We start from the raw sequence: 19,633 nt of genomic DNA, 5'->3' as shown, positions 1-19,633 counted from the left end.
CTCAAACTAGTCCTTAGTAAATAGCTTATACGGAATTTATATTAATCTTACTTCGATTTTATAAATATTTTTGTATGCATTTCAACGTGATTCTAATTTTGACTCTTCCTCATTTCAAATTCTTCTTAATTCAATTTCCGTATACAAATTAATAAACGACGAATTCTTCCTTCTCGTATTAGTTCCTCCAATTCCATTTAAAAAAATAAAAAAATTATGCACGTCATAAATGCAGTTGAAGCGCTTGCCAAGCCCCAGCACCCCAAAAATAAAAGACATAACTTTGGCCCAATTGACTTGAGAGTTGAGATCATAGACTTAATCAATTATTTAATTATATATGATTAATGTATTGCAAGAAAAAAAGGTACATGGCTAGGAATGTGTTATACGCATACCCATTTTTACTTTTCACACAGTCTCTTAATTTACAACTATCAAATCAAATAAATTAAAAATAATTAAATGATAGAAATTAATAATAAAAAATTTGAAAGAAGTAAAATATGGTCCACACACCCCTATGGCTATGGCAGGCAGATGAGGAATCTGTTGACTAAACTAGACTGGGCTCTGAATTTAATTAGTAGAAGATATCATATATAGGATGGGAAGGGAGGACATCTCACATCAAATGCATTCAAACCCAAAAGCAAAAACTAAAGGGAGGTGACTCAGAGGAAGCAGTTTGTGCCGTGCTATAAAATACCTGACAAACCCCCAATACGCCATGCACTCTTTTCTCTCTCGGTTTCATCAAACTTGAATTATCCATTCCCTTGCCCTCACAATCACATGCATGCACAGATGGGCTGACATCCAGCACTCATTACACCACATGCACATGCAGACAGACACAACCAAACATATCGTTTAAACAAGAACCCTAGCTAGTAAAATTATTGACCAATAAAAAGGAGAAAGAACCCTAAAGTATTTATTTTATAGAAAAACAAAGTAAAGAACAGAAAGAAAACCAATCATGCATGGGAGAATTAGGAGCATTCTGATGATGGCATTGATGATGCCATGATGACGAGATTAAAGCCTCCCAAGTTTTTATCTTTTCTTCCCAATTTTTCAAGTAGAAACATCCAGAGCATCCAACGATTCCCAAACAATTAGTGGGGGATTGGGAAGGGGATTGAGAACGCAAATCAAAACCCACTTCTCGCAATGGGAACAAGCACATTAGAAAGCCATCATTATTTGGTCCCCAGGCCCTTAGTACGGTATTTAATCAAAACCAATGGACTCTAATGCATGAAATGATCACATCTCTCTCCGAAGTCAGAATTGCACAGCATCCCATGCATGATTATTACGTATTCCTCGTGCTTAATTTCTTTCATATTTCTCCACCCTTCGAAAGGCAAAAGCGATGTCTTTCAGATATTTTTCCAACTGTTTTGCCCAATAATGTCCTGGTTCTTTCAGTACTACAAGAAAGCTTGATGTACATTATGGATACTGTCTATGTGAAATGTATATATAATTAGTCAATATTATTGATTTCACATACAATTTGAGCTCATAATAACAAAATCTTTAGTCCAACCCAGTTGGGCAAAATTATGGATAACTCATATAAGTTGACCAACTACAAAAACAATAGATAACTGATCTGCTATAGATTAAATCAACACCTACACATACTGAAGCAATTGATGAAATTTGTTGTGATTGTTAAAATTTGTTTGAAAGTACTTTTAAAATAATTAAAACTGTTTTTAGTTCATCAAAATTGTTAATTTTGGGTTTCAAAAGTAATTAGAAGGATATATAAAGATTATGATATTTTGGTATTTTTTTGTTTTAAGGTTGTCTTGTAGGATAAGGATTAGGGTTTCTTTCCTACTTTTTTTTATTAGAGTTTAAGATTGATGTCATGTTTGTTTCAGGATTAGTTCTTTGTAAATACACCTCTTGTTAACTTTGTAGGGAATAAATAATGCAAATTGTAGTCTTTTCGGGTTATGTAACATTCTTGATAATTTTGGAGTGCTCTTTATTTTTCTATGGAATAAGATTCAAAGTTTGCAATTCCTAATTCGTCCTTTTCTCATCTTTTGTTTTGTTTTGTTTTTTTTTTGTCTAACACTTTGATTTTCAGCAAGCACTTGCACTTACATTAAAATTTCTGTGTGCTTGTAATAGAAGTGCGTATATTGAAATTGCTCCTAAGCATAAATGCTTCTACGGATCTTAATGTTCAAATTAAGTAATAAACCAGAACATTAGGGGACCAAGGTTCGAATTGAAATTGCAGTCTTCTGCGAGGACTTCCATATATAGCAAGTTGAACAATATTCGAGCTAGCTTAGTGACGATGAAGGTTTATCTTAATTAGAGACCATAGCCATGGTTTTGCATGCTTTATTTTATTCCGGTTTAAGATTCTTTATAAATTTAACTCTCAAGATGTTTGTCCATATGTCATATAATCGATCGTCCAAATTAATCAAAAAGGAGGAGGAGTCGGCGTGACGTAGGACCGTTGAGTGCACTGCTAGCTAGGCAATATCTTGCGGATGAATTTTGGGTAGAAAAATGTCTCTGTCAATGGCCTTTCAAGTTTCACCCTTGCTTTGCTTTCCATTCTTTTATTCGAAGCTTAAGTCATTCCATGCCCATGCACTGTCACCGGCCAGGCATGCCATCTCACCACTGCTCCCCTTCCTTTTAAATAACCCCATAAATCAAAGCGCATCATCACACTAGCTACTTACTTGCCTCTCTCTCTCTCTCTCTCTCTCTCTCTCTCTCTCTCTCTCTCTCTCTCTCTCTCTCTCTCTCTCTCTCTACCTATGTACATGCACGACAACAACTTTTTCACTTGTACAAGAGTTAAGAGTAAAAAGTAATGTTATCAATATTATGTTTTTATATTATATTTCTATACCATCTTAGATAGCATTTGATGTGGACAACAAAATCATTTGAAAAATTTGCAAAACCCAAGGAAATGAAGGAGAAAGACTCCTCGTATATCACAATCATCATTTAATTAACTAATTTTTCTTAATTATTAGTTTATTAAATAATAAATTAAATTTAAAAATATGATTAATTCAAATGATATGGCTGTTCACATCAAATGTCACTTAAGGTGGTATGAAAATGTGGTACAAAAATATAGTATGAATACTATTACTCAAGAGTAAATTGACAAAAGTTGAGGTTTTATCGTAAATTCAATTGAAAAGATGAGAAACAGTCCAACTACAACATACTTGTAAATTCATGCAAAATTATTTTTTTCCTGATGTGGCATTTATATTTTAGACACATACGCTTCCTCACATGTGTCGAATTTTCAAGCCCGTCACGTGCGGTGAATTTTCAAGCCTAGCACGTGAATAACACAAATTGGATGACGTCGAGCACTTGTATCTGTTAGGCTTTACACATGACACATCTTGCTCTGATAACAGGAAGAAAGTTAAGATTTTATCTTAAAACCAATTAGTAAAATAAGAAATATCCAAACTTACTTATAAGTATATACAACATTTTTTCTTTCTTCAATATGAAATTAATACTGTCAACATAAACAGCACAAAAGTATTATAAATTATGAAATTATAACAACATTGCATCGCCGTTGGAGAAACAGAGAAGGAAAATATCAAACAATTAAAATGGGCCACGAGGGTGTAACTCTTAGTTTCTTTAATGCACCGGAGATTAGTACTTTAAATCTTATATTTGGTTTCATATGCGGCAAAACATTTTCGATGTATTGAAGACATAAAACTCGTATTTGAGTCCATAGTAAAACCCTTATTAAGATTTGAATTTTGATTCCAACAATCCACAATGCCAATATCCAAATTTTGACTCTAATATTTTCTTCTCCATTGAAAGATTCAAATCTTAAAAATCAAACCACAACAATACAAATCTTGGCATTGAAGTAAAAAAATCAAAAAGCTCTGTGGCACCACCTTTTTAAGACTCAAATATAAGTCTTGCATTAATTAGAGATGCTCTAGGCATCGAGCAAAGTTTTGAGGCAAATGTATCATTTGATTTGATTATGCATGTATCACTTAAAGATAGGCCTAAAGATTTGTTTGATAAACATTTCATTTTTTTAGGTTTTAATTTTTTGTTAAAATATAGAGAAATACAAGGGAGAAAAGAGAGAAGAACAAAAGTGGATGAACTTAAGGGTCTGTTTGACAAATATTTCCGTTTTAATGTTTTGTTGTCAATTTTTTGAGAAAAAAGGATGTTTAAAAATTAAACATTGAATACTTCTTAATAGGTTTTTTGTCATTCTAGTTTTTATTTTCTACATTCCTTTCATTTTTCACTCCACTCTTCGTTACCATTCTTCGTTCTTCGAATTCCTATGTCTCTATCAAGACAAAATAAAAACTAAAAATTAAAAACAAAATGATGATCAAACCACCTTAAATTACTCTGCCCACAATTACAATTACTTCCTTTGAACTTTCTTTGTTCTTTTATTCATTGGTGGGGTCTTTGATTATTGGGTAGAATACAGTCTTCATGAAGATTGATATGCAAGGATTGGATGGGTATAGAGTAGTCTCATCAGCTATAGTACTAGTAGTGCGCCATGAGCCATATCCATATATAATGATGAAAAATATATGTAGGCCGCTGGCGCTCAATTTTAATTTAAATCGCATGTTCCTTGCCATGCCATATATTTCCCTTCCAAGGGTTCAGAGAATTTGCTGATTGACGCGTCTTTGAAATGTCCCCCATGTTTCCAAAACAACTGAAATATATAAAAGTGCTTCTTTGAGAGAGAGAGAGAGCATGTATAATGGGCTGGAAAGAAAAATGGTCAGCTTTTCAGAAACGATCAGGCAGCCAAGCCAACAACCACCACCATATATGTGTCTAATTAAAATGTCAGTGTCTTGAAGTTTACCCAATTAGAACTGAGCATCCTGCAAATAGAATTTGGAAAACAAATTAACTAAACCTAATTAGATGAGTTGAGAGAGGGAGAGAGAGAGGGAGAGAGAGAGAGAGAGAGGGAATTACATTTGACAAATCACTGGCCGTACAGGAGAACCAGAGAGAGGGTGGGGAGCACATGCGTTTTGGACGGATTACATATTCTAAATTTTCGAAATTTTTTTCAATATGACAGGTACACATGATAGTTCACGTGTTACTATACAAATGATAAGATATGTATGTTAAATTATTAATAACTTAAAAATTAAAATTTTTACTATTTATATAAAAACACATAGTATACATTCCATGTTCCAATAACAATAAAACAGTTCTCCTAAATTTCCTAGTTCCTACAGTTGAAGCCCACGTCGTAGTGTTTCGATTCTTGGGTTGTGGGGAAGCAAAACACCATCATATATGCATGCCCAAGTCCCCAATGTTTATTTGTTTACAGATAATTACCTCTTACCTCTAAATATAAAATTCAGTCTGATGTGCTCTCTGTGTATTAATATCTCAATTAGGCTTGTTCAGACACAGACAGGTAATGTCATTATGCCCTGCCACTCCCCTTCCTTTCTCAATTTCAGCCATTTACTTAATTAATTAAGCTTTCAAAAGTACGTACCCACCAAAACTGCATCCTAATGTTTGACTACAACAAGCTGAGTTTGAGAAAATTTTATGTGTATCTAAAATATTTATTTTATTTGAGTTTTATAATACGAGTAAACGATAAGATTGATATGTGTTATTTATAGGAATAAAGTAAATATATGTATTATAATTGAATAAAATTATAAGGTAATGCTAAAAAGAATAAGTTTGAAGACAAAGTTTTGAAAACTAAAAGATATGGAAGTTGATGATTGATTGATTACTTAAACATTAATAAACGTGCTTATTAGTAACACATCATTTAGTTTCCAAATTTTGTCTCTCTAATATTACTTTAAAACTATAACACCAAGTAATGGTGTTCCGAATACATCAAAAGTCCCTCGAGTCTGAGCTGAGTCTTCGAGAGCTAGTAATGATGAATTAGTATAACATTTATTGGGATTACTCTTAAGTAATTGGAAATATAGACGATCGAGAAACAAAACTTTGCTCAACTAAATAACTGAATAAGGCCGGTGGTGTCGCTTTGTTAACATTCCCCAGGACATATTGATGATCGATCAGAATATTGTGATGATCGAGTTCGTGGATATTTTCAGAATAATGATTCTCAAAAGCATAATTGATATGTCTTATATATGATTATGATAGAGTACCAAATTGAAAAGCAAATATACAAGAGATGGGGCCTAATATATGCAGTAGTGATGGCTTTAGCACATAAATCCACTATTGCTATGTATGCTAGAAAGGGATCTTTTAGAGATATCTCAAAAGGAGAGAGCCGTTATGTCATTTATCTTTGGAACATATGGCAATTCTTTGATGCACACACACCATTTGCAATTAGAGATGCACAAACATTAATTTAGCTTGTTACTTTTTACTTTTCCGATCGATAAAGTTACTTATACTTTACATATAATAATTATTATTATTATCATGGGTTCAATGGGGAGATCAAATCTTCTGCACCCAAAGTGGATGTAGTATCTCTGTGGCTTCAATAAATGTCTGACACATTAAACTTATGACAATAAAATTAAGAAATTGGAAGATAATGAATATAAGTCAAACACTTATTGGAGCCATAGAGAGACCACACCTATTTTGAGTGCAGAAGATTTGATCTCTTCAATGGGTGTTATCTCCAATTTGTGACATAAAAAGTAGAAATACTATTGTAACTTTCATGATCAATGATAAATAATAACTTAAATATACAATAGTCAAGTCACTTAAAACAATAATTTAGTGATACTTCTCTCCGATTATAAGGTTTGATTTTTATGGATGACTAGTTCAATACTAATTTTCGTATTCAGCAAAGAGTATGATTAACCTTAATCTCAATTTTCCAGTCTCTTACTATAAATATAGGGTAATGTTATCCACATGTTCATTTTTACTTCTCACAGACCACTCTCAATTTTGAGCCGTCGAATTGAAGAAGATCAATGGTTGAAAATTAACAAAGGTGTGTAGGAGGTGAAAATAAGTGTGTGAATAATACTATCCTAAATATATCGTTGTACTACAAAACAATATATACAGTAGTTAATGTTGCAAAACTTAGCATAAGAATGAAGTATGTTACCTGTATTTGTACATACGTGTTGCACACGAATCTAGATATTTCCTACACTATTAATTTATTAGAAAACAGGTGAATATGTATTTTCTTAATAAAGTAAAAAAAATAAGAAACGAAATAAAAAGATAGGAACAGTTTGACCTCTAGCTCCTTCAGCATATATAGAATATACAGAAGAACAATATATACATATATAATATACCTGACTGACCACCATCTCCTCTCTCTTTTTTTCTATTCCATCTCTCTCTCTCTCTCTCTCTCTCTCTCTCTCTCTCTCTCTGCGCAACTGTTTCATATGTCCACAAGGTTCCAAAGAAATAGAATTAATGGAAAGTGAGATTTGCAGGGTTTATTCTCTTCTAGGATGAAACAGCAGCAAACACAAACCCACATGGTCAGCTGCAGGACGTTCATGGGTGTCTCTCTCAAAATCAGTATTTCAAAACATTCCCATGGCACATAAACACCAGATTCAGGAATCATTTTCTTTATTACTAATATTCCATGGCTCAAGTCTTTGAGACCACCAAGCAATATTCCTGCAATCTCAAGAACAATCCAAACTTCTATTATTTGGGGTCGGTCAACAGTCCGAAATGACCATGGTTCCTCCTGCTGCTCATCATCAAGACATACCCAACCAACAACAACAACAACACAATCTCTACGGCGGTTATGGTGGTTGCGGTTCCAATTACACGGCGGAGATCAGCAATTTCGGTCTTATGAGTACTAGTCAAGTTGTAGAAGGTTATGAGTATAACAATTATTGCAATAATATTGTTATTGAATCTGATCATCATCATCATCATCATCATCATCATCAGCTAGCGGGAATTGATTCAATGGCCGAGGATGAGTCTAGAACTAACAGCGTAAACGAAGCGGGTTCGAGTTCTAAAGATGCTCCGGAAGATAACAAAACATGGCTCCAATTGACTATAGGCGGCGGCTCTAACAACCACCCACCTGCGACTACGGAACATCCAACCCTCAGAAGCTCACGAAGTAGTACTACTCCTTCCGGTCCCGGATTGGTTGAACTTGATCTTGATCTATTACCACCAGGCCATGATCAAGGTGGTTTTTCGTCATTACGGCAAGTGAGGTCCATGCCACATATGCCTCCAATGTTTCATGTTCCTCAACACGAAAATATTTTCCGTGCTCCTCCTTCGAATCCGTCTTTCAGGCCTCCGTTTAATTCGAGTAACGCTACGGCTTTATACTTCCAGCAACCGGGGCCGGGAATGAGTAGCTCCTCGTCGGGTTTATTTCCTCACCAGGACGTTAACTGGGCATTTAGGCCAGCAATCCCTCATAATAATATAGGGATGACGGCTTCTACTTCATCTTCTTCTGCTTCCTCTTTTATACAACTGGGTTCATCCTATTTTGCACGCCCATTCCACCATCCTCTTCATGAATTTAACGTCGCCGGACCGAGCTTAGATTTCAGAGTTGTTGATCCTCCGAGAAGGCCCCAATCTGGCATTTGGTTTACACTCCAAGCATCCCAAAATCAGTAAGTATTATTGCATAAAACTCCCCCTGAGTAGGTGTAACTTTCTTTGTTGGATTTATAAAACTCCCCCTCCTGCAGACGTCGAGGTTTGTTAGAAAAAAAAGTTTACTAGTACTAGAACTCATTTTCTTCCCTTTTTGTTTCTTCGTTAATCAATTTGGAAAATATTGATGATGAAACTACATTTTCAATTAATCGGTTTGTCAATGCAGAGCAAAAGAACCATTCTTGCCCCAGATACCCAAAAGCTACTTAAGAATCAAGTAACATCTTCTATCTTTCCATCTCCTACCAATTCTTTTTTCATTTTCTCAGCTTCAATTAATTGCTATTTTCCTTTTACTTAGTTCGATTTTTATTAATTTCTTGTGTGTGGAAAATTTAGGGATGGAAGAATGACAGTTCGGTTGATAAAGAAGTATCTGGTTAATAAGCTGAGATTGGATAGCGAATCAGAGGTATGTATATCATCATACACACTTCAATATAAATTGAATCGAAAAGTGTTAAATTATAGAAAATTATAGTTAATTTTTGTTAGTGCCTTGCAATATTCAAGTTGCTTACGAACTTAATTAACACCATGCAGAAGCAAATATGATGACAAACATTAATAAAGAACATACAGAAAACTGACCTGTTGTTTTTGTCAAGTAACTAGGTATAAGCACATGGTGTTAGAGACATGATAGAAACAGCAGAACTAAAATGGGGTTCTATAGTGCTATTTGTTTCTTTTGCTAATAGAACCATATTTAGGTAGTTAAGTAGATTTAGGTCTTCCCTTTTTTTTGTTCATAATCATCTATTTCTCTATTAAAGGGATAAACTAAAATGGGTCATCTGCTTGTGTGTAGTTAGTTACGGAGTGTTTAATTGGTGATGGAAATTAACATACTTACTGGCCAAGAGGTACTTTACCTACCACCGCTTTGCTCAAACCTCAAAATTAAAGGTTCTATAAAGAGGTTTTCTCTTTCATAACTAAAAATAATGAAAGTAACGTTTCATCGAAATGGCAATACTCCTGCATGGAAAGCAGAATAAAGCACAACAAATATTCAAAAAACATAGAGAAAAAAATGTATATTATCAATACCAAAGATAGAAACACCACTATTAAGAAAGACAGTAATAAAGAAACAATGGATTGACAAAAAAGATGAGCAAACAATATATAGATGTAAGCCCTTCCTTGCACACTTCAAAACAACTCTTTCTTATCCACACACTAAATAAGACAGTGATTGAGCCTGCAGTGAAGTTGTTACGCTTCAAACCCTATATGAGAAATGGTTTTCAGTTGTTGCTTGAGAACTGGTTTAACAAGTCACTGCAAATCAAAACCAGGCTTTCCCCCATATTATAACTAATATATTTTCTTTTCTCTTTTTTTCTCTTTCTTTTCTTATATTATAACTAATATATACGTATACATACATATTGAGCATGGACATTCACTTGGAGTTTTTTCACTTCAAATAGATGGAATGAGTATCGGTGTCCTGGATTGATGTGTAAACTATTTTTTATATAATATTAAATATACTAAAATTTAATAAAAAATCACAGTAATTTTTTGTGATTATCTATTACTGGAAGTCATAAAATAAGATGTGGTATTTGAACACTTTGACCTTAAATCCAGACCCCAAAACAATTGAGCCTATATATGCCAGTAGCCCTTCACTATTTGTTCCCTACTAACGACTCCCTCTATTTTTTCCGCATGCAAAAAGTATTAATGTTTTTGTTAAGTGAAACCATGACTGGTATTAAACAGGTATAGAAAAATTAGGTTTAACCGTAGTAGTATGCAGAAAGCATTATATAGGTGAATGATATGCAATGCAATGCACAGCATGAAATGATAATTTGTATATGATGTGCACATTATTGCGGCTCATAATTTTACACAACTCTTTTAACACACGTTTCATCATGAAGTACCAATATATGTTTCCTAATAATTATGCTGAAGTTAAAATTCCTTCTGTATCTTAAAAATATGTGTATGCAATTCATGTTAGAACGTACCAATATAAGCAGACTTAATTAAGCTTTGCACAAGTGAAGTCATGGCCTGACTACTAGCTAGGTTTCTTAAAATTATTGAATTTTTTATGCAATGAGCAAAGTTTAATTTAGTTCATTGATCATGGATCGTAGGAAAAAAATCTTGACCAAAAAGAAAATTAATGATGAAATTTAGATTAACAGCTTAATGAGTAAGACATAATTGTAGACAAAATTAAATGAAACCTCAGTTGTATTCAATACTAAATGTTACGCGGAGGCCTAAATGATTCTAAAGCCAGCTTATATATCTATTATTTAAAACTCGAGGCATAATTCATGAAAAAAAAATCGAGGCATAATGCATATACATGTAGATATATATGTTTATGATATATTTAAATTTAAATTCCGTGCATGCAAGTTTAAGCTATAAGCGATTGTTTTAAGTTATAATTAATATCTAGTTGTCCTAATTGATCTAAGAAACATACGTCTCTTCTTATTAAAGAAAAGGTACATAAATAAATAAAAAATTACGATCCTTATTAGTTTAGCAAATTGTGTTTCTGAATATATATGGCTTAATGGGTCGTTGTATACAAATTTCTGCTAAATTATCTGTGGTTCTTCAGTAAGTATGTATATTCAAATTAAAACAGCTGTGTGGATCATCGAGTGCATCAATAAAAAAGAAGTTGCCTGGAAGAATAAAATTGGTTTGTAAGTAATATACGTCAACAAAATAAAAATAATTAAGAAAAACAAAATTATAAACTTATACAGGGATGCCAGTTTGCTTTTAGGTATAGAAGAGTGTTGGAATGGAAAAATAAAATGTCGAAGGGCGTAGCAAAAATGGTTTTAAGTTATGACCCATGTACTGATCGTATATTAGGTACTTAAATTTAGGTTTTAAACCGACAATGTATGAATAATATAAGAATGATCTAAAAATTAGAGATTCATTAAAAAAAAATTATGCGGTTCAAGTTATTGAAATACATTATGTAGTAGGCGTAATAACACTCCCCGTTATTGTTTTTTAAATAAAATAAAGAGAGACTTTGGATCCTTGGTTATCAATGTTCCTTGACTGAATCTTGTTGATTTTCAGTTTTTGATCGAAATCCCTGACATTAATATGAATATGTATTTCTATGCAAGTAACTATATTTTTTAAACTAAAAAAAATGAAATTTGTAATTGTTTAAATTAATGTGATATTAAATCAAACCTATAATTTGTGCGATTAAAAGTATTAAAATATAAATTACACTCTACAGTATATTGTATATGCATAAACATGGGTACACTCATCAAAATTAACAAAAAAAATTATTGTACCAAAACATCGGTAAATTCTTCAAAAGCACACAAAAAAATAATAGATATTAGGTCTAATAACATTAGTAAATTTCTTAGATTAAACTTGACATGGATACATTCTCCAATCAACGAGAAAGAATGTATCCATATAAGTTTAAAAATGGATTAGAAAAAATTGAATGGATTATATATATAAAAAAAATGGGTGCATTTTGCATTTCGCATGTAGCAAATTGGTATATTTAAGAACGGGTTATCTTTTTATAAAAATTAATGGGGTTCAAACTTGTTCTAATTTTATTTTGGAAATTTTGGAAATTTTTTGAATTGAAAATTAATTAGGAGTTTAATAAAGGTGTGAGTATTAAAACCCTAAATTAATTACTAATTTTATTTCAAAAAATTATGTAACTGACATGTAAATTCATTATTACATTAATGCTAGGGACTTCGATCAAAATCTAAAAACTAATAAGGTCCCAGTCAATGAACATTGGTAACTAGGGACCAAATAATAATTTTTCCTAAAATAAATGTATATAATAAAAGAACTCGGTTCATTTCAAGGCGCATAAATTATTCCATTAATTCAGAAGAATGAGGAGTTTCGAACTTGGGGCGCATAGGTAAAAACCCAACACCATATCCACCATGATTATACTATATACATTTCAAAGGTACATTTATATACCATGTACAACTATCATTTCATAATATGTGTGCAGCAAGACAAAAAAAATGATATTACTTTCATATATATGACACCAGTTCTGCTCTCCTAAGATCCTCGTTTTACTTGTGAGGACCAAATGCATATTAACCCTAAGATTATATCAGTTTAGATCCAAAGGCTTAAAATATTTGACAACTTAATAAAAAAAAAATAAAAAATAAAAACAGAGTTTTGTTTTTGTCATGGTTCATGAATTTTAAATTGGTTTTTAGTGTATAGGATATCTTCATTAAGAATACAAAACGAAATCAAAACTGAAGGAATATAAATTAATAACGAAAACCATGTAGTGGTGTAGTTGAATTTGTCTTCTCTTGACCTAAATTATATATCATCTGCATCTTTAAATAAAAAATAAAAAATAAACTATATATTATATGCGTATACGATCGATGTCTAGGTACCTTATTAAAATTTTTTAGTAATAATATATAGATAGGGATATATGTTTGAGCTGTATACTCTACATGCCAATTTTCTTATAAATAAGTTTTGCAATTTAAGTTGGATCGTTAATTTTTGGTTAAAATTCATAGACTCCACACGTTGAACAGTTTTAAGTTAAACGAAAATATAAAATAGTTGAAAGAATGATAAACCAACAACACGTGTATGTATCTTACTGGTCAATATTTTACGATCATTTGATACGTTACTTAATTATTTCTTTGTACACCATGCCCCCAAGTTAGGAGATAAGATGGAGACACTATCTTATAATAATAATAATAATAATCAATCCTCACAAAACAGCTAATCTGTGTGCAACAACCAACAATCAAATTTGGCAGATAGTGTTTTCATGCACCCATATATTTCCAAATTAATTCTATACCATATTAATAAAATATAGCATTATTTAGGATGTGTGACACACTAAACATTCTCTCTTTGCTTTTATATATTAATATAAGTTAATTAGTTCTCGCACTTTGTTATATGAAAGTCAATAATACACCGTTGAATTGGCAATTTCTTTGTTCATTAGGATCCACCGTCCAGGGTGGTGTGAATCCGTTGCTGCATACTTTTCCTAGGGAGAAATTTAATTAAATTCCATGCAGTACCTAAAAGTCGAGAAATTTTTAGTTATGACAGGAATATAAGTGGTATACTACGTATTTTAATAGGAGTGGTGGAAATTTTTATTTTTGAAGTTATTAACTTTTTAGCACACATATTCCACTATTTGTATAGTGACACGTGATGTACCACCCCGTATACGGGTCACAATGAAAAATCGCTCCTAAAAGCCAACTCGTTCCCTTCACACCTGGCATGCAACTAAATACCCAATGATTAGGTTTATAATTGGAGGGTGTGAAAGATGAACTCCATTTCACTTATTACATAAAAATAAATTTCATGTATAAAAAATCTTTAAAAAAAAAAAAAATATAACCTCTAATGATTCTTGCGTAAACTTAGGTTTGTTCCTATGATACGATTCTCAGATGATCAAGATATGATCTTTTGTGTTCTTTGGTTAGGCATGCATCATATATATCTCTAATATATTTTGTTATGATTAGCCACAATCCATGAGAAGCATGATAAATTATTTTTTATGGACATGAATATATATCATCTAGTGCAATAATCAGAGGTGGGATTTTTTCCAACCTTTTCTTTTTTGTAATTCCTTCATTGACTTTAGGCTTTTGCAAACCAAACATCTTCGATCATCTTGGATTATCGTAGGGTTTCAAAAATCACACGTGGACCCTGTCATTCTCGAAACCCATTGCATGTTCTCTCTCTCTCTCTCTCTCTCTTGTTTTCCTTTCGTCACGCCTTCGTTTCTTTGAACTCATCTTTCATCTTTTCCATTCGAAAGCTAATATTGTAGGGCCTTCTAATTTGCATTCTTTTCCTAAATTTGCACTGTTTGTGATAAAAAAAGGTCCTCCAAAACCTTAAGTGCTGCACTTAGTTGCATGGAATTTAAAAGACACCCCATCATCATCATCCCCAAACCAAACTTGAATAGATAGACCCAAAGTATTAATTTATATATTAATAGTATAAGAGTTAATGAGTAAATCTGCAACTGAACAATTCCAATCAAGTTGTTCATATAAGAACAAAAATAAAATCACGAGAGACAGATAAGAACCATGAAGTTTAATGAATACTTTACAGTTTGTGAATCCGATGCATGCACACTAAAGAAATACAAGGATAATCCCTGTTAGCTAATATAAAAACGACACTTTAACAACTTGGTTTTGCCAGAATTTAAGCAGTGTATTAGAGATTATAATATTAAGTTAAAAAACGTCTATTTTATTATCCAAAGACGAACATACGGTGGAAGCTACTTCATGAAGGAATATTGACCTTTCGTATTAGGGTTTTCAGAAGCAACGTGAAAGAGACGTGCATGAAGATGAAATTGGATTGGAAAGTTGGAATAGTTAAGCTTTGGGCCCTTTCGAAAATATAAAAAGATAGGTAGTGCCTGTTCGTCGCCGTGCTTTTTGGATCCATTACGTGATTTTTTGGATTTATTTTTAATCATTTATATTATATGATGCATCTTATTAGTATCATATTAAAGTCCAAAGCGTAATGATTTTGGCTTACCTGCAAAGTCTGAGTAGGTCCTGTAATCATTAAATCCGGGAAGTTTAAGATGGTAGGATGGCAGGCAGCTCCTCTCATACAGTCGATTTTCATGGCGGGCAACCCCTCATACTGCCCGTGATACTTTGGTTTTTCACATATAACTATTTTCCTTTATATTTTTTGGAATAGAAGATATATCAACGGGGACTGTGGGTGTGGGGTACGAAGAATCTGTTGGAGTAGAGATAAAAAGTTGAGAGAGATTTATGGGTAAAGCAGACGTTACAAAGATTTGTATGGAGCATAGCATGGAATAGACGTAAGCTAGTGACAAAGCATGACTTGAACACTACTTAATATTCAGTGATTTTGTCTTTTTTATTTCTAATACATAACTCATATAATTTTTTAACATAAAAAATAAATATAATTTCAGGTGAAATATACGTAGTATGTTTAGTTTGTGTGACGTGATAAGATAAATCGATAAACAAATCTAAAATGTTATACAATCAGTTACAATGTAGAGTCTTTTGTGTGTTGTGTGGCTGGGAAGTATTGCACCTAATTTCTAGGGTTTATTATATGCTCGATTAAAATCTGCATGGCTATCAATTACACTTAGCTAAAGAAAATTAAAAAAAAGCGAGTTGCACCATAATGTTGTCCTTGCATGCACAATATTTATGCACGTATGATATGATTGCAACTACGAACTTCACTTTTTCATGCACGTGAAATCCCATCGATACTAATAATTAGTTTTGTTTCTTCTTTACTTGTTTGTTTCTGTTAATTATCATTATTAATTCATGTAATTAGTTCTTCAATAATAAATTTACGTGTATATCGCAAGTGTGTGTACATGTATATATGTGGGTGTATATACATATATATGATTGGGATTGATATGAATGGTAGCAGGTAGAGATAACATGTAGAGGACAGGAGCTTCTACCTTTCTTGACGTTGCAGCACGTAAGAGACAACATCTGGAGTCTAAGGGACGCACTCACCTTGCTTCCAGAGTCCTCAACCACTGATCATGTCATGGTGTTGAACTATGCTAGGACCACGACGACGACAAAGACGACGACTACTACAACCGCTTGATTAAAGCTACTCCTCGATTGAGAGTTTTTCCCCATAATTTGAGCGATCGTTCGGGTCCCATGTTCTTGTATCATTGTTTATTTAATTATGCAAAACCCTTGGCCCTCTCCTCGTTTTGGCATTCTTTTACTCTTTTCCCCCTTAATTTATAATGGTTTTTTCTTTCACTTCTCACTTCTCTAATTGATGGAGATAAGTACCCCAAAAGCAGTGTTTATTATATGGTTTTGGGGTTAATGACCTTAATTAATCCAAGTGTATCTCTAAGCTACGACGGGATTATTGATATTTATTCTCATTATTTATGTTAACTAGTACAAGATCCAGAGTGACTATTTTATTTTTATTTCTTAATAAATGATATTATCTACATTTAGAGAAAGATGGTGGGCTTAGTCTCATTATGAGCTAGAAATAATGTGATTTGAATTCTTCTTTGGCGAAAATCGAACCTAAGACCTCTCACTTACAAATGAAGATGAGTAACACTAGATCGTAATACTAAGTAACATTTATTATTTTGTTAAGAACCCATCTTATTTGAATCACATCCTAAACCACATGATGTAGCAGATGACATTTATATATCATGTCATTTAATATCCGAGTAATGCTATTCATACCATGTTTTTATACCACATTTTCATACCACTTTAGGTGGTATTTGACGTGAACAGCCATATCATTTGAATTAATCAAAATTTTAAATTAGCTCATTATTTAATAAACTAATAATTAAAAAAAACTAGTTAATTAAATGATGACTGTGGTATACGAGAAGTCTTGCTTCTTCATTTCCTTGGGTTTGGCAAATTTTTCAAATAATGTAATTGTCCACATAACATGCCATCTAAGATGATATATAAATATGGTATAAAAACATGGTATGAATATCATTACTCTTAATATAATTAAATGTATTTTCATCTTTTAATCTCCTCTTGCACTACCGTCTTCTCCCCAGATCGTCGATCTACCTCTCTCTCTCTGGGAAAGTCAACCTCTAACAAGAATACCCATAGAACCCAAATCTCATCACACAATCAATTCCCAGGGGAAACAATGAAAGTAAAAAAGTGCATTTTTCTCCCAGACTCAAGTGATGGTAACGCTCGAGAAATTTTTCAGAGTACCTTGTACATGTGTTGACTCTAAAAATTACAAAACCTACGTGGCGCGCAGGCCGAGTAACTAATAAGCTAACTACGTCCTTCGGTTGATTGCGGGGCGTGCCAACTCGTCGGCCGAGCTTGGCCGAGGAGTAAAATTTGTTGATGTCGCTTCGAGCGCGTTGCTGACTTCTCTATCTTGCGATTGCGACCGAGGAAGGAACACTCTCGGTCTCTGGGTTCTACAGCCTGAAGACAAGGCTACTAATTCTGCGGAGTTCACAAATCGTTGGAGCCCGATTCGGTCACTGTGATTATATTCGTAAGAGTATAAGCACGTCGAATCGAGACCGAACTATATGGGCACAGGTACTCAAACGTGATGTATGTCTTGATGGTAAACGTAGTTCGGCCGTCGGAATGCCGAACCCTGAAACTCACTTGCGAGTATCCAATCATAAAATCACTCGGCGTCCAGTACGCTGAGCAGTGCAATTCGTAACACCTGACTATGCCGAGAGGGCTAGCAAGGTGACCTCTGCCAACAAAGGTTCGAAAACCCTTCTCGGCCGAGACTTAGATAGATAACCGGTCGACCTCGACGCAGTGCTGTTTATCCAAACTGAAGGTGCTTCTCGGTCGGCTGATTCTACGGCAGCAGTGCTGTTTATCCAAACTAAAGGTGCTCGCCGGGTGCTTCCACAGTGCTGTTTATCCAAACTGAAGATGTGTCGGCAGGAAAAGAAAAAGGGAAAATCTCAAGGTGTTTGAGAGGTTTTGCGCAGGGCAATTGTATGCTGATTTGAAAGGGTTTTTCTGTTGCATGATTTCTTGTATTTATAGTACCCCATTCCTTGAAACCAATTCTGATTTGGATTGGGAGTCCTTGTTCCATTTCGACTCTAACTCGAACAAACCTACTCCCACTGGGATTCTGAATTTTCCTTCTTTTCAAGACTCCATTCCTTGCCGGTCGAGAATCCTGGTCGCACCAGGACTTCCTCGACCTTTTCTATTCATCCGGACTACTTAGGATAGGATTTGGCCGACCCTGCCATCTAGCCCAGGATTTATTATTCGGCCCATAGTATTTGTCATCACCTTGGGCCGAGCACATCCTGCTGCTCGGCCCAACAATAGTATTTTGGGCCCAAACAACATGAAACAGCTGGAGTACCCACCCAATAAAGTTACCACTCCGCACGTTTTAGTAAAGTGACCTCCAATCCAGAGGAATGAGAACACCCACCACCACCTGGCTTTGGCTTGTCTGGCTGGTCGACAACCTTCACTCAAAGACCGACGTTATATTCTCTCTCCTTATGCAGATGCATGTATCGCGATCAATATATATATATATATATATATATATGAATCTGAACAAATTCAAAACCCCAAAACCCGCATAAGTAAAATGGTCAGAAATTCCAAGAATTTTGTAAAGGAGAACAAAAATCCAAATGATGAAACGACAAGGACAAAACCCAATTTCTAGTTCTGGGCTCCGGGAGAGTAGCCAATTTCAATTATGATTAAAAGTAAGATGAATTAGGGGTTGCAGATGAAGAAGATGAAGTTTCAGAATAAATTTTAATAAAAACAAAGAATTAATTAATTTTCAACGAAAAGAGCAACCAAAAAAAAAATTTATGTGTGAAAGCATATAGCCACGTGTCATATGCCTGTTGGTTTGGTATTCCACCTGTCATGCATGAGATGGAGTTTCCGGAACAAAGAAAAATGTCTCGTAATGTTCGTTACCTTAGGTATCGTTTGGTATGCAGACGGGACGGGACAGAACAGAATGGGGCGGGACGGGACGGAGCGGGAGCAAAGATGCCCTCGGATGGAAACAAGGAGGAAGAAGAAGGAGACGGAGAGGTTATAATTTTGTGTTCCACGGATGTGGAACGAGTCGTTCCAGGGGGGTGAGGTGGAACGAAAATTCACCCAAAACTCGTCTCGTGGAACAGCTCGTTCCACCCATTTTAGGCACACCAAACGTGGGACGGAACGTCTTGTCCCACTCTGTTCCGTCCTGTCCCACGTACCAAACGGTACCTTATCTATTTATGTAT

General features: G+C 34.0%; 1 protein-coding gene across 2 annotated transcripts; it reads left to right on the top strand.

Annotated features, from left to right (window-relative positions):
* Positions 1-7,427: 7,427 nt before the first annotated feature.
* On the top strand, positions 7,428-16,679 carry LOC137735915 (protein LAX PANICLE 2-like). 2 transcript variants are annotated; one of them, XM_068475268.1, is made up of 4 exons: positions 7,428-8,687; positions 8,900-8,950; positions 9,073-9,145; positions 16,258-16,679. In XM_068475268.1, exons 1-4 carry the CDS (start codon positions 7,759-7,761, stop codon positions 16,444-16,446), a joined length of 1,242 nt encoding a protein of 413 aa, XP_068331369.1. In that variant the 5' UTR covers positions 7,428-7,758; the 3' UTR covers positions 16,447-16,679. The 2 variants fall into 2 exon arrangements, with proteins under 2 accessions (XP_068331369.1, XP_068331368.1); XM_068475267.1 differs by having other exon boundaries at positions 16,255-16,679.
* Positions 16,680-19,633: the final 2,954 nt, after the last annotated feature.

Source organism: Pyrus communis, chromosome 6 (assembly GCF_963583255.1).
Source record: "Pyrus communis chromosome 6, drPyrComm1.1, whole genome shotgun sequence".
NCBI lineage: Eukaryota > Viridiplantae > Streptophyta > Magnoliopsida > Rosales > Rosaceae > Pyrus > Pyrus communis.
This window is presented reverse-complemented; position numbering and strand designations above follow the sequence as displayed.

Coding starts and splice junctions, on each gene's coding strand:
- LOC137735915 (XM_068475267.1), top strand. CDS start 7,759: ATGACCATGGTTCCTCCTGCTGCTCATCATCAAGACATACCCAACCAA. Junction 8,951..9,072: donor AAAAGCTACTTAAGAATCAA/GTAACATCTTCT, acceptor TGGAAAATTTAG/GGATGGAAGAATGACAGTTC. Junction 9,146..16,254: donor GATTGGATAGCGAATCAGAG/GTATGTATATCA, acceptor TATGAATGGTAG/CAGGTAGAGATAACATGTAG.